Genomic DNA, 15763 nt, shown 5'->3' on the forward strand with positions numbered 1-15763 from the left:
GTGTGGCTTTAGATAAACTTTTAAGAAAGAGAAATCATACTTTGTTGATCTACACTTTTTAGTAGTCTTGGGGTTGATGCTTTGGCTGCTGGGACAGTTAGAAATTTCTCAGTGGGTAACGCTGTACATCCTGGCAGTATCGAAAGGAGAAGTCTTATCACTTCTTTATGGTTGAAGGTTGCCCTAAATCAAAAATATAGATGTCTGCAGACCTTCCAAGGATTTATATAATTTTGTATCTCCTTTCCCACTGCCCATACCACGTGAAATTTGGTGATGTTGTCCTCCAGCGAATCTCTTGGCAGAGATCCTACTGGAGAAATTAGCTTGTATAAATTTTACAACAAATCTGATGTGTCAGTATCAGAATCCCTTCTCGAAGAAGAAGGTGTTGGCATTCTTTTGCATCTTCATTTCAAAGGATTTCACTGACCGTGTGTTTCAATCAGCATCAGGAACTAAGGTCTTAGGCCTCAGCTGAGCGCAAGGTGCCCTAGGCTTCTCAAACGGATGATGCAGTGGTGGAAATGAAGAGAATAGTTTAGACATAGAAGGCTTTGATGGATGAACTAGCCTCTTATCTCCAAGAGAAATTGACATTTCCCTTGGAGCGATGACCAGTGGCAAGAGAAGCTGTTGCAGACGTAGAGGTGGTTGGAAAGGAGTTTGCACCAGGTCGACCATGAGAATTATTAATCATCTGTGGCGATAAGACATAGACCTTGTTAATTCCAATATGTCGTTGTTGACGTCAAAAGGTACCTCTTCTTTGAAGTTGTGATTGATATGTTGTCAGTCTTTGATGTTGAACATATTGCATGGAACCTTATAATTATGTTGATGGCTATAATGTTGAATGGCAACGATGCAAAAGTCGGGAATGTTGTTTCTTCTTCATTTCCTTCAAAAACAACCTTGTACCTACACAGCACCCTGCCCATAGGGCTAATGAGGGCCCCTCTTAGGAGTACTTATATGTAGTAAAAGGGAGTTGTAGACTTGGCAATCACTTTACATGCCACGTCACTGCATCATAAACCGCTTGTGCAGGCCCTACAGTGGCAGAGACCTGAGACAGGAGTGAAAGGCTACTTCAGTGGGTGGTACAAGCAGCGCAGCAAGCCCACTAGAAGCATATAATTTACAGGCCCTGGTTATAAGGGATACCACTATACAAGGGACTTACAGGTAAATTAAATATGCAAAACAGATGTAGACCAATCTTACAAAGTTCACAAGAGAGAGCACATACCCTTTAGCACTGATCAGCAGTGCCCACTGTCATAAAAACCATCAGACAAAATACAGGAGGAAGGCAAAAAGTCCTTAGATGACCCTGTAAAAAGGTCCAAGTCCAACACCTTTTCTTCTTAATTTCCTTGGAAATCAGGATCAAGATGAAAGGTGCACATTTCCCGATAACCCTTCTTGCTTTTACTGCTCCACACTGAAACGTTGCTTCTTTTTTCCCTCAACTGAATATGTTTACTTACTAAAGACTTCTTATTGACATCTTCTGACAGAAAGAAAACTTTTGTACAGCATTTAAGTTATGTAGGCAGATGCCATAGAGTACTTGAAAGGCATTTGCAGCCCTCTTTCAGCGACACATGAGGCACTTAGCTAAATGTATTTGCATGGTGAAATTTCCTCTGACAAAAAAGTTAATCCAATCAGAAAAAATGTTTGAAAACACTCCTGTTTGCAAAAGACATCAAGTCAAATTCATAATTTAACTGGATCAGGTTTAGTTTCTCCCAGAAAGATCACAAACATGCCCCGTGTTCACGTATTTTTCTTGCATGAGAAAGAAAAGAGGTCTAAGACCCTGAGTCAACTATCAATACAAAGTGTGGTGAAATGTGGAAAGTGCTGGCTTTTTAAGGGAGCACTGCCAAATTCCAAGTTTCCATGGTTGATGCCTATCTGGCGCTGTGTTGTTTTCTTCTTTTAGACAACAAACGTAGACTTTCTGCTGCAGTATTGTTTTAAAGTAATTTTTAAGGTTTATTTGGGTATATTGTTTAAAGATAAACAAACTGATTTCAGAAACGTTAGCCCTAGATGTTTTGCAATAGTTTATCAGTATTTATATATATATATCTGGTATTCCATAAAAATATATGGGTTTTAGATATGAAAAACTGTTCATAGATCACACACCAATGCGGAAATCTTCAGGTGTTGTTATACATATTAGTGGAGATCCAAAAATACAGAAAAACGTTTCCAAAAAGTGTTTGGGGAGATAATTCTGCCAACAGAATCAAATTTCCAGAGGAAAATCTATGCATACTCTTAACACTCAGATTTCTTGCCACCAAGTTTCTGTCGCTCATCCTTTTGTCCACACTTGTAGGTTGACTGCCTATGTGGTCAAGATTTTCGCCTTGGCTTACAACCTGATCAGCATTCAGAAGGACGTGATCTGCGGCTCAGTGAAGTGGCTTATCTTGAACAAGCAGAAGCCAGACGGTATTTTCATGGAGGACAAGGCTGTGAGCGATACATCTATGATGGTATGTGCTAATTTACACTTCTCATGAGAAACCGCTAACTTACTTATTTTTGGGAAGACAGTCAAGAGCATTGATCCAGAAGGAGTTCACGCCGAAACCACTGTACATCATCATGAACTCCACCTTTTTGTGACTCTGTGTCTTCTTCAACGTGCTCTGAGACACTGTTTTAAAACAGAAACACAAAAACACAGAGGATTCACAAAATATCTGCAGCCTCAGTGACCACAGTGAACTTTGTGCCTCGAAGATGTAAACACAGTATAATCAAATGCATCCTAAATTTACATACAGTAATACGAAGAGCACTTTGGCAAACTAGTCTGCAATTTCCTAATTACAAAACACCCAGATGCAAATCACATTTGTGCGGGGTTAAGATGGACTTCATGGATATCTTACTGTTTTTGCACTTTTTCGCATGGTTTTAGAATGTTGAGCGATTTTAGCAATATCTTGTACCTCTGGCTTTTAATAATAATAACTACTTGTTTTTCGGTCCTTTTCTCATACAGGGTGGTGCTAGTGGAATTGAACCGGAAGCATCTCTCACTGCCTTTGTACTCATCGCCCTTGCAGAAAGCCGAGAAATATGTGGAGCTCAAGTGAATGTAAGCATTTTCCTTCACCTTCAGCAATGTCAAATAGCTTCTTTGACTTGTTCGAGGTACTGCAAGGCCCTCTTCTGTGTACTACCTCAATGAAACAGAATTGATGGCCAATTATTTCTGTGTGTGCACCCACACTTTGTAGGAGTCTTTCCCGTGACATAGCAAAATCAGCATCAACCTGCTACACGTTTGTAAGACATGAAAGGTGACGTTAATTCAGCCTGGCATTAAAAGAATGCAAGGGAGAGGTTGACTTTGTAAAATCCAATTATTTAACTAACTCAAGCATACAATGTACCACTGAATTACTCTCAGCAAATCATGTCTATTAGAAAGTGGATTATTGTTTTGGGTGGGCAACTGCCCACTTCAAGGAATAACAACCTCACAGTCACTAAATTAACCCAAGCTCTACCTCTAGCAGCTGTGGCTCAGAAAAGACAGGCTTAAATTAGTACAATGTGGAAAGTATTTATGCAGTACCCAATCAAAACACCAAGCAATAAAAATCCAATATGATGAGCACAATGGCAAAAATCCAATAAGTAAAAATAGCACCAAAAAAGACAAACCACTAATGTTAGTAAATGGTCGTAGTAGATTTGGTCAAAGATGTAACCTTCTTACTTAGCATTTTAAACCCAAACCGACCTCAAGGACCGCAGGGGAGGAACTTAAGGGTCTCATAAGGTGTCACACAGAGCCCAACAGCATGGTCCACTCCAGGTCCACTTGCCAATGGTCAGCTGGGCCCTTCCCTGAAAAGCCCTCTTTCAATTTATTTACTCTCTGTAGCCACACAGGAGGGCAGGCAACTAGCCCTTGCAGTCTACTTCTTTCTCCGGAGTACAAGAGGAAACAGGCCAAGTCTTTATGGCTGCTCTCAAATGACTCGCAGCCTGTCCATGTGTCTTCTGATCTTCAGCAGGTTCCAAAAGTGTTCTGAAATGGGTGCCTGGAGGTGCCACATTTATACATGGCATCAGCTAATGAGTGGTGGTGACTCCTAGGCACTCTCTAACCAATGGGGTAAATGTTCCAGGGGCCAACACTATTAATTGTTTCAGTAGTTACTATTTTCCTTACTGCAAACAGGCCGAAAATGCCATTTTTCATGGCGTTTTCAAGATGGGAAAAGTCTACGCCCTTTCTAAACTTGGGCTCCGAGGAAGGGGAGTGGGAATGAGTTGGCTGTGTACTATGGTAATCTTAACGTCCTACCACATCTGACACTAAAGTCCAGTTTGTTGCAAGCACTGTACCCACAACAGACCCTGAGACAAACGTTTAGTAAAATTAAAGCAAGACCCTTTAGCAACCAGACAGGGGATACACAAAACTTATCTTGGCATTCTGTTCCCTCCCTTTTAAGTGAGCCTCACGTGTTACATGTAGCTCTACAGACCCGACAAGCAAGAGTTGACAGGGTGGTTCCCCAGGATGCTCACAGTCCCTACTTTTAATATTCTGTTAACCACGGAGGAGTCATCTCTGTGCATTTAGGTCAACCTAGTGTTTGTTCCTGTGAGTATTCCATACCTCTTTTACACCTATTAATGGCTTGAGCACAGTTTGAGAGCTGGCAGACGTTAACAAGGAGCTGTGCGCTCCGAAACACGTAGAGTGGTCTTTGCTTAATTAAAAAGCACGCTTAAAATGCAATTTGGGCTGCTGTGTGTTTGTTCAACGTATATATATATATATATATATATATGAGTGAGCAAAGCCCTTGAGCTATGAGAGGGAACACTGCTCGCCACCTGCCCTCCGGCTCTGGACGCCTGTAGCTGCTCGCATTGTTGAGCTTCCTTATTTAAAAATCGATTCCGACGCGTTTCAAGGCGATACACGCCCCTTAATCATGGATTCAGCAAACAAGGGGAGACATTAATTTCACCGCTTCTCTCTAACGGCCATTTATTGCTGTAGAGTACACCACGTGGTCGTGGCACATGCTGATGCATGCTGGTGATGGTTTTACTCAAGGTTTTTCAATAAAGAAAGCAGAGATTACAAAGGGACTCAGCCCACTTAGGGCTTTATTCTTTCTTCCACCGCTTCAAAAGGACTACCATCACCAGCATGCATCAGCATGTGCCACGACCACGTGGTGTACTCTACAGCAATAAATGGCCGTTAGAGAGAAGCGGTGAAATTAATGTCTCCCCTTGTTTGCTGAATCCATGATTAAGGGGCGTGTATCGCCTTGAAACGCGTCGGAATCGATTTTTAAATAAGGAAGCTCAACAATGCGAGCAGCTACAGGCGTCCAGAGCCGGAGGGCAGGTGGCGAGCAGTGTTCCCTCTCATAGCTCAAGGGCTTTGCTCACTCACATTTTACACGGCTTCCTTGGCCGTGGAGAGGGGAACCACTTCTTTCTACCCAGGAGGAAATGCAGCCGGGGAGAGAAGGGCACAGAAGGCGAAACGATTCGCAAGCTTCATTGAATGCTCACCACCGCAAGCGAACTAAGCACGCAAATGTGAACTTCAACCTACTCAAGGTTTTTCAATAAAGAAAGCAGAGATTACAAAGGGACTCAGCCCACTTAGGGCTTTATTCTTTCTTCCACCGCTTCAAAAGGACTACCATCACCAGCATGCATCAGCATGTGCCACGACCACGTGGTGTACTCTACAGCAATAAATGGCCGTTAGAGAGAAGCGGTGAAATTAATGTCTCCCCTTGTTTGCTGAATCCATGATTAAGGGGCGTGTATCGCCTTGAAACGCGTCGGAATCGATTTTTAAATAAGGAAGCTCAACAATGCGAGCAGCTACAGGCGTCCAGAGCCGGAGGGCAGGTGGCGAGCAGTGTTCCCTCTCATAGCTCAAGGGCTTTGCTCACTCACATTTTACACGGCTTCCTTGGCCGTGGAGAGGGGAACCACTTCTTTCTACCCAGGAGGAAATGCAGCCGGGGAGAGAAGGGCACAGAAGGCGAAACGATTCGCAAGCTTCATTGAATGCTCACCACCGCAAGCGAACTAAGCACGCAAATGTGAACTTCAACCTACTCAAGGTTTTTCAATAAAGAAAGCAGAGATTACAAAGGGACTCAGCCCACTTAGGGCTTTATTCTTTCTTCCACCGCTTCAAAAGGACTACCATCACCAGCATGCATCAGCATGTGCCACGACCACGTGGTGTACTCTACAGCAATAAATGGCCGTTAGAGAGAAGCGGTGAAATTAATGTCTCCCCTTGTTTGCTGAATCCATGATTAAGGGGCGTGTATCGCCTTGAAACTCGTCGGAATCGATTTTTAAATAAGGAAGCTCAACAATGCGAGCAGCTACAGGCGTCCAGAGCCGGAGGGCAGGTGGCGAGCAGTGTTCCCTCTCATAGCTCAAGGGCTTTGCTCACTCATATATATATATATATATATATATATATTCACTGAAAAAACCATAGGTTATAGACCATATATAGTTCGGAATTAGCATTTACAAAACCTTATTTTACTCACACATCCACTGCTGATGATGTCACATATTACATCATTCATGACATGGTCAGTGACATCACTGATGACATCACTGATGACATCACAAATGACATCACTGATGACATCACTGACGACATCTCAAATGACATCACTGATAACATCTCAAATGACATCACTGATGACATCACTGATGACATCTCAAATGACATCACTGATGACATCACTGATGACATCATCCAGTGACTGTGCGTTTCTGTAAAGTTAAAATGTGTCTTACATATTGAAGAATGAGTGGAAGTATAAGTGTCTGGACAAAGGATTTAGTAGGTGCATGACTGAATGTATGAGTGAGTGATTAAATGTGTCTCACTGAGTGCATGGGTTAGTGACTAAACTGTCTTAATTTGTGCATCATTATGTCTGTTGTTCTGTAAACTGCTGCATGTGTTGATCAGTAGCTATATGATTAACTATATGGGTTACTGATTGATTGTCCAAGTATTTGTATGGGAGACTGAGTGTGTGTGTGGCTGGCTGGCTGGGAGGTGTGTGACTCTGTGCAGATCAATGTGTACTTGTATCAATGATTCTATAAGAAGGTAAGTATGTGTTAGTATATGTTTGAAAATGTAAGGTGCTCTATGTTCAACTGTATAGACAAGAAAATGGAAGTGTCATTGATTCTTTAACAGGACTGACTAGGTGTGTGAGTAACTCCATGGATGAGTGGCAGACTGTGAGTGTCTGTATAGGTGTATGAGTGCATATGATAGTGTTGTAAAGATGAGTGATTGTATGTATGAATGATTGTATGGGTGAATGAGTGAATGTGTGTGTAGACATAGCAATCAGTGAGTGCGTATGTAGTAACTAGTATTGGTGTGTCAATGGTTTCAAAAATTATACTCTGTATTTAACACTGGGTGAAACAGAGGTTATATTAAAATGTGAGGAGATGCATTGTATTGTCACATGAATGATATCATCAGTGATGTGGTCATTGATGTCAAATCAGATGTCATCAGTGATGTCATCAGTGATGTCATTTGAGATGTCATCAGTGATGTCACTGACCATGTCATGAATGATGTAATATGTGACATCATCAGCAGTGGATTGCGGGTGCGCGATATATAGTTAGTGCAACTAACTATATATGGAATTTCAATGGTTTTGTGTGAGTAAAATAAGGTTTTGTAAATGCTAATTCCTAACTATATATGGTCTATAACCTATGGTTTTTTCAGTGAATTTTCAAGGTTTTGTAAATGCTAATTCCTAACTATATATGGTCTATAACCTATGGTTTTTTCAGTGAATTTCATTGGTTTTTTAACAGCTAATATCTGTAGCTGTAAAATGTATTCTTCTTTAAATCCAAAAATATATTTTATATGTTTATGAATAATTTTTTTTTTAAATATTTTTTTTTCTTCGTTCCGCTTCGCGAATCGGGAAGCTTCCCGTTAGCTGACCTTGATGCCGCGAAATAGACCGCGAGCCGGTAAACGTTTCTTTACCGCAACTGCCGCGTTAGAAAACAACATCGCGACGCCTCCCGTCCGCATGACGTTTCACGTTGTCGCGTGATACGTCATATGACGTGCTACGTTAGCGAACTGGTACGCGAAGCGAGTCGCAAAGCGCAGGTTTCTGGAAGCAAACCGGGAGGCCCTGCAAAGCGCTTAACGTAAACACAGCAGGTCATGTGACTTGGTAATAACACTTTTCATTGGTTCATTTCACTTTTGGTTTCCTAATGATGTAAGACTAGGTCATATAATCTAAAATGAACACTTTTCATTGGTTGAGAACTCTTGTTTTTCCCAAATGATGAAAATCCCTCCTTCTTTCCTCACTCTGACTTTCATCATTGTGAGAGAAAGACCCTTTGTGATCACTGAGCAATGGCTTCTTTAGTAGCTTCAGCTGGTGCTTCCCCACCACCTCCACCACATCCAAGGAAGAGTGGACCACCTGCTCAAGTTATAATTCAACAAGAAGAGGAAGAAGAGGAACAGAACGACGAGCACGAAGAGAGGCAGTTTTTGCCTGAGGAGCCCAGGACGTCTCACCGGAAAGAAAACTTCATTTGGCAATTTTTTAAAATTCCCAAAGGTCAGAAAAAAGTAAATGCAAGATACGTAACTTGCCTTATATGTCAAGATAGACTGTCCAGAGGAACCGAGAAAAAATACAGTTTCGGAAACTACACAATGCATCGCCATATGACTAGGTGGCATCCTAACAACTACAGTGCTGCACAGTTTCGGAACGACCTAGATAATCTCCCTATTATGGCCAGAAGATCTGTTGTACCGGAAGTAACGGGACCAGAGGGCAGGGAGATGGTGCCAAATATACAAATGGATTTGGTGAAGTAAAACACATCTGCGTATTTTGCGATGGATTCATTTGCTACGGAGAAAGAAGCATCACTCTGATCAACAGAGCTATTGACTATCATATGCAAGTTTGTACGAAACGCCCAAAATAATAAATACTTTTTTTTTGTTTTGTTGCTCCTGTTGAGCCCTTTACAATTAATCGTTTTCATTGCCCCCTCCAAGAAAAACCCAAAAAAATATAAAACTGTTCAGAAAAATTCAAAAAAAGTAAAAAAATGTTCCGAAAAATAATAAAAAAAATATAAAACAACAAAAACAATAAAAAAAAAAGTTATTTTCAGAACTACCTCCCCGTTATTAAAAAATTGGTACAATATTTGGAACTGTGCCAACCTCTATTTCTCTTAGTTCGCTTCCCAGTTTGCTCGCCGGTACGCGAACCGGAAGCGAACCAAAAACAGTAAGTATAAGGGAAGGAAACAGACACTTATGTTAAAAGAAAGACAGCTATAGGGGAGTAAACTAGAGATACTATTACCCGTAATCCACTGCTGATGATGTCACATATTACATCATTCATGACATGCTCAGTGACATCATCAGCAGAGGATTGCGGGTTTTTTGGCAACGTGCCTTATCCACGGTTTAATAACGCTGCCTTTTGCTTTATATAAGTTTTCAAATTGTATGAAATATATACCAATAGGTCGTTATGAACCTTTAGGTAGTGCTTTTCTTCATGAGGTCTGGTCGCTTCCATACACATACAGATGTTTCAAAGATGATCAAGAAGTTTATCTGAATGGAGAGGAATGCACTGAGACGCCAGATCATTCACTAATGTGTAGGCACATACAGTTACACGGTTCATGCAACAAACACCGACCAAATATGGCTTGCGTGTTGCAAGGCACGCCAGTTCCTGCTATCATCCCCACGTTCAAGTTGTTGGAAAATGGTAGTTATTTGATGCTCAATAATGAAGATTGTTCTGGGTTAATTAAAAGTATTCCTTTTATCGTAACAGTAAGTGAACGGGTTATTTGCTGCAGAAATGTTCTATTTCCTCCCACACATGAACATAGGGAGTTTTCAATCTCGCCACAAATACCAACCTTGGGAGCAGATTTCAACGGCATGGCAAGAATAAGAGCTCTTTTGTCTCAGAGAGAGGTGGCCTTGAGTTCGGCCCGTGAAACTTTCGTGCTTCACATAGCGAACACCCGTACAGAGGTGCAGACCCTTTTCAATTCAGATTTGCCTTTCCATTTCAGCAAGATGGTTCGGACTATCTTTAACGCATCCTCCACAAAGGCCCTGGCGCACTTTTTTAAAGTTGTTACCAGTGGTCTCGTGACTTCATTTGAGAAAATCTTTGGAGTCATCCCTGCTTTCTTTCATTCTATTTTTTCCACTCTGCTTCGTGGATTGCCATTTTTACTTGCATTACCAGCAGACGCTCTTGTGCTTTTTTACATTTTTAAATATGGATGTCCCTCCTATGCAACCTCCCGCCCTGCAGCTGCTGACACTGTTCCGCAATCGCATGCTAGAATATTATGGCACAATGCCGTTGGCGATATTAAGCACGGCATATGGATTATCTTTTCGATTCTCCTACTTCACCTGTGTCCAGCCTGTATTTCACTGCCTGACCTGTGATTTCGATTGGGCCATTGATTTGTGTCTCTGCGGACCGGTTTCTCCTGACGTCGACTTTAATCAGCTGATGACTCCTATCATTACTCACGAGTTGGTTTGTCCTGGCGAAAGGATTATGGCTGTGGCATTGATGCATGGACTAATTGGTCCCTGGAATTTACTGGCGGCAACACAGTCTTTCTTGGAACAGAGCTTTCTTGAAAACCCACCGAGCTGTCCTCTGATGGTGATAGAGGATCCGGTGCTGGGAGAGCACGTATGTTCTTTTCCGCTTTTAAATTGGATGGCTGAACTCTTTTCGGATGAAGACGGTGACTTCCTATTGGAGGCTGTTGCAGCTTATTTTGCATACACAGTTATGTCATAGACCTTTTTCATTTTTGATATGCTGAGTACTAGCATTTCATTGACAATTCATTGACTTATTTGTCAAGTTTTTATTATTTAGCTTGCCTATTGGCTTAAGACTCGATAAAGTACTTGGCTGTTTTATTTTTCTTTAGCATTACATTTTCCTAGTTTTTAATATTTTACCTTGCGGACCGTCCACATATAAAGTTGCAATCTGCTCTCATGAGATGGCACTTCTATTATCTTATTCAGTTCGTTTCCGGATCATGGGGAGGTGTCATCTAGGTCCTGGATATCTTTACACCGTGTTAAGTTAGCATGGGCTCATTACCGGTTTAAACGCCATTTTTCCTTTTTTGCAACTTCTGCACACGACACTTAGTTGTTGCTTTAGCTTTCAACCTAATAGTTCATCGTGATTTACATGAGAATAATATGTTATTGCTCTACTATCTGCTTTACTTGTTAAACTATATCTGTACAGCGACTGCTGAAGTTTCAAGAACAACACGATACAGAATTGTTATGAGGTCTGATCTCCACGACTTCATACTCATAACATAAGTGCAGCTTCTGCCAATTCTGGGCATGAGGCGGGTTTTATATTGCTTTGCCGAACACACATACACAACACTTGATGCGGTTCACATGAAGAGAGAGCTGGTGTATGCTGATGTGATTCCTTCAAATCTAAGACACTAAAGTATGGGCACGCCCTAAACCAACACAAAGAGACCTTCTTAGCAAATAATATAATATGTGTATTAGGGAGGGTGAGATATAAGCAGCCGCGGGCCGTGGAGAGAGTTACGATGGGGCAGGGAGGCGGGGAGGGGGAGGGGCAGGGTGGAGCCCTCTCCACCCTGCCCCTCCCCCTCCCCGCCTCCCTGCCCCACCGTAACTCCCTCCACGGCCCGTGGCTGCTTATAAGTGTTGCTAACTCTTATTCATTTACAGCATGTTAACATACTGTCACCATTCGCTTTTTATGTACTAGTAACTATGCTGGTAATTTTGCTACTGATAATATGTGTACTTGTAATATCTAAGATACTACGCCTGAGAAGACGGCATTAGTAAATAAACATTTCAAATACACATGTGTTCTTCTTAACTCCATGTTCTGGTTTCTAAGAAATATATAACGACCGACTGTTCATGAGTTCCACGTATCCTGAGGTACTATAAGTTCATATTCTGGATTGTCTAAACATTGAGAGTTTGTTATATCCAATGTGACACTGTACCTAGCTTGCTAAGGGGTTTTTGAGTACTAAGGTGAGTTTTGGGGCACCCTAATTCGCCGAGGTTCCAATCCTCTGTCCACAGTTCTGTGTGAGAACAGAAACCCTGCAACAGGGGCACCCCGACCCTTCCTGGAGCTTCATCACACTTGCGATACAACTCCAGCAATGCGCTACCTTTACGGCACAGTTACATCACGCATCTGTGCTGTTTTTGCCCCATGATGCGCCGCATTGTAAATGCAGCACACCATAGGTGACGGAACAGCGGCACAGAATGACTAACACATCCCTGGTGATGCGCCAGTCATCATAAATCTATCCCTATGCTTCTTATCTTGTTCGAGATGAACCGCCATATGTATCATCAAAGTTTTTTGCATTTCCTAAATAGCGAACTTTAAGGAATAAATAGCGATTCTTTACCATTCCTAGTTTGCGATTAGCTATTTGCTAATTACAAATTACCCATTCATTTCCTTCATTTCCATAGGGTGGTTGGACTCACTTTTAGCTCGAACGGCTGAATGGATTTCCACGAAACTTGGCAAAATTGTAGGGACTGGTAGCCCGATGTGCCTTTGCTATGTCTCAAGATATATGCTCCAGTGGTTTTTACGAAAATTAACTTTGAAAAATATATATTGGGCTACATTGGCCTATATATATGTTGGAGCCCAAATGTAGCCCAATGTAGCCCAATGAAGCCCAATGAAGCCCAATGTAGCCCAATGTAGCCCAAAGATGGCCGCCAGAGACATAAAAAACAAATGTAGCCCAAATATCAGCCAGATGTAGCCCAACTATAGCCCAGTGACAGAATGACCAATCAGCTTCGCAAACCTCCGTTACGCGAAGCGGAGCGCTGTTACAGATATATATCTTTTTTTGAACGTTAATTTCTCAAAATCCACTAGAGCACATATATTGAGACCTAGCAAAGGCACATCGGGCTACCAGTCCCTAATATTTTACCAAGTTTCGTGAAAATCCATTCAGCCGTTCGATTATTATTATTATTATTTTTTTTTTTTGCCCCGCGGGGCCCTTTTAAAACCTCCACATCAAACCTAGGGGGTCAGCGAGGATCTACTATTCCCCCTTATGGTCATTTGCCCCTTCGCTTTGGCCTCCTCTTGTCTCTCGATCCTACCGAGAGACAAGATGGCGGCCGCTACGGACTGTTTGGAATGTTGACAGACGCCGGAGAACCAATCAGCTTCGCTTCACAAAGCTCCGTTGCGCGAAAAGTACGCGTCCTGGAGCGCTGCCCGGTCCGCTGTTACAGATATATATCTTTTTTTAAACGTTAATTTCTCAAAATCCACTGTAGCACATATATTGAGACCTACAAAAGGCACATCGGGCTACCAGTCCCTACAATTTTGCCAAGTTTCGTGCAAATCCATTCAGCCGTTCGGGCTAAAAGTGAGGCCAACCGCCCTATGGAAAACTCAATGTTAAAAACACGTTTTGGGACCCCCCTTTTTTCTCGGCCCCCCCTTGACGAACCCCCCCCCCAAATTTTCAAGGGCTGCTCAGAAACAAAATGTGCCATTTTCCTGAAAATTTCAGCCAATTCCGTCCACAAACTCCAAAGTTATTAGACATAGAATTTTCAAAAATCCCATAGAGAAAAAATCCTAACTATATATACCTACTGGCGACCGCCAGTAGGTAATATATATATATATATATATATATATATATATATATATATATATAGATATATATATATATATATATATATGAACACACCATCCCACTCCTGACAGGAAGAAGGCACGTACTCGAGGATGTGCGATATGGCTTTCTTTATTGTCAAAGGTCTCACTCGACCCCGAGATTGGAGAGACGCGTTTTGGCTTCGTTGAAGCCTTTATCAATCCTACACCTTACACCAACAAGCCAGTGCACTCATAGGCGGGTGCTTTCTGTGGTGGTGTTCCACTTCAAAATCAATGCTCCAAACAACTTCCCTTATTCTCCAACGTGTTTCGTTTCCTTCGTCAGTGTCCACTGACGAAGGAAGCGAAACGCGTCTGTCTAAGGCTGCTGATGGCGAAATAAAGATCTGCTACGCTACCCCAGTCGAGTGCTTTGACTTCTTTTGGAGAATAAGGGAAGTGGTTTGGACCATTGATATATATATATATATATATATATATATATATATATATATATATATATATATTACCCACCAGTAGGTAGTTATAGTTAGGATTGATTTCTATAGGGAAATCGCAACATTCTATTGGGAATAACTTTGGCGCCGGTTGAGGAATCTGCCTGAAATTTTCCTCAAATTTGCCTCGCGGCTCCCCGCTCCATCCCTGAAAGATTGGGAGGGATTCGTCAATCGGGGACCGAGATAAAAGGGGGGTCCCAAAACGTGTTTTCCCCATGTTAATTTCCATAGGGCGGTCGAACTCACTTTTAGCTCGAACGACTGAATGGATTTTCACCAAATTTGGCAAAATTGTAGGGACTGGTAGCCCGATGTGCCTTTGCTATGTCTCAAGATATGTGCTCCAGAGGATTTTGAGTAATTTGGGTTTAAAACAATATATATATCTATAAGCGCGCCCCGGTACGCGCGCCGGGGAGCGCACCGGGCGCGCCACGCGACTTGTGCACGGAAAGCTGATTGGCTCTCGGCTGTCTGTAAACATTTGAAACAGTCCGCAGCGGCCGCCATCTTGTGTCTCGGTAGGATCGAGACACAAGAGGTGGCAAAAAACAAAGGGGGAAATGACCAAAAGGGGACAGGGTACACCCCCTCTGACCCCCTGGGTTTGATGTGGGGGCCATAAAAGGGTCCCGCGGGGCAAAAAAAAAAAACGATTTTCGCGGGGGGAGCGCCCGGTACGCGCACCGGGGAGCGTACCGGGGAGCGTACCACGGGGAAAACCCAGTGAAATAGGAAAATAATAATTTAAAGTGATTAGAGGTAGGGTAGCTCTCCATAGAGTTGTTGTGTTGTTTGGGTGTTTTAAGTACCAACATGTAGGTACCAATGCTGAGTCTTAAATTTAATGTACACCGTTTCCTCTGTAGATATCTTGCATGTTGTTACAGAAGTTATTGTGGTATATGGAATCCATATCATAGTCTGTCAGGAAAGCAGAAACAAAATGGAGGCAGGAGATGAAAAAGAGATGTCGGATACACATTGGAGATAATATAGTGGGAGAAAGGAAGTAACTATGAGCAAAATTACTATGTAACATAAAAAAAGTTGCACAGTATACTTTAAGTCTCACTTTATATTATATTCATTTTGGTACTATTTCATGAATTACATATAAAAATGAATAATGTGTCAAACTATTTTTAATTATTAATTTTAAATTTATTGTTGAGATTGTTCATAATTTAATAACACTTCCAACATTACATCATCCGGAATGTCCTCCAAATTTGCACTGACTAAAATCCTGGAGAAGCACGTGCATAGCGTGCTTTCCAACTTCCTGGAGTCTAATGAGCTTCTCCACGCGTCTCAATCGGGCTTTCGATCCAACTTAAGTACCGAGACGGCGCTTCTGGAAGTCTCAGAGATTGTAAAGGAGGTGCTGGA

General features: G+C 42.0%; 1 protein-coding gene across 2 annotated transcripts in view; it reads left to right on the top strand.

The window, feature by feature from the left end:
* The window catches only part of LOC144826880 (A.superbus venom factor 1-like), a 1649148-nt gene that overhangs the window by 1038002 nt on the left and 595383 nt on the right, over positions 1-15763 (top strand). For both annotated transcript variants that reach the window (XM_078685340.1, XM_078685347.1), the window contains 2 exons: positions 2360-2519; positions 3035-3130. In XM_078685340.1, coding sequence (XP_078541466.1) covers positions 2360-2519; positions 3035-3130 — 256 coding nt within the window. The remainder of the gene's footprint in view (positions 1-2359; positions 2520-3034; positions 3131-15763) is intronic.

Source organism: Lissotriton helveticus, chromosome 1_1, assembly GCF_964261635.1.
Source record: "Lissotriton helveticus chromosome 1_1, aLisHel1.1, whole genome shotgun sequence".
Taxonomy (NCBI): Eukaryota; Metazoa; Chordata; class Amphibia; order Caudata; family Salamandridae; genus Lissotriton; species Lissotriton helveticus.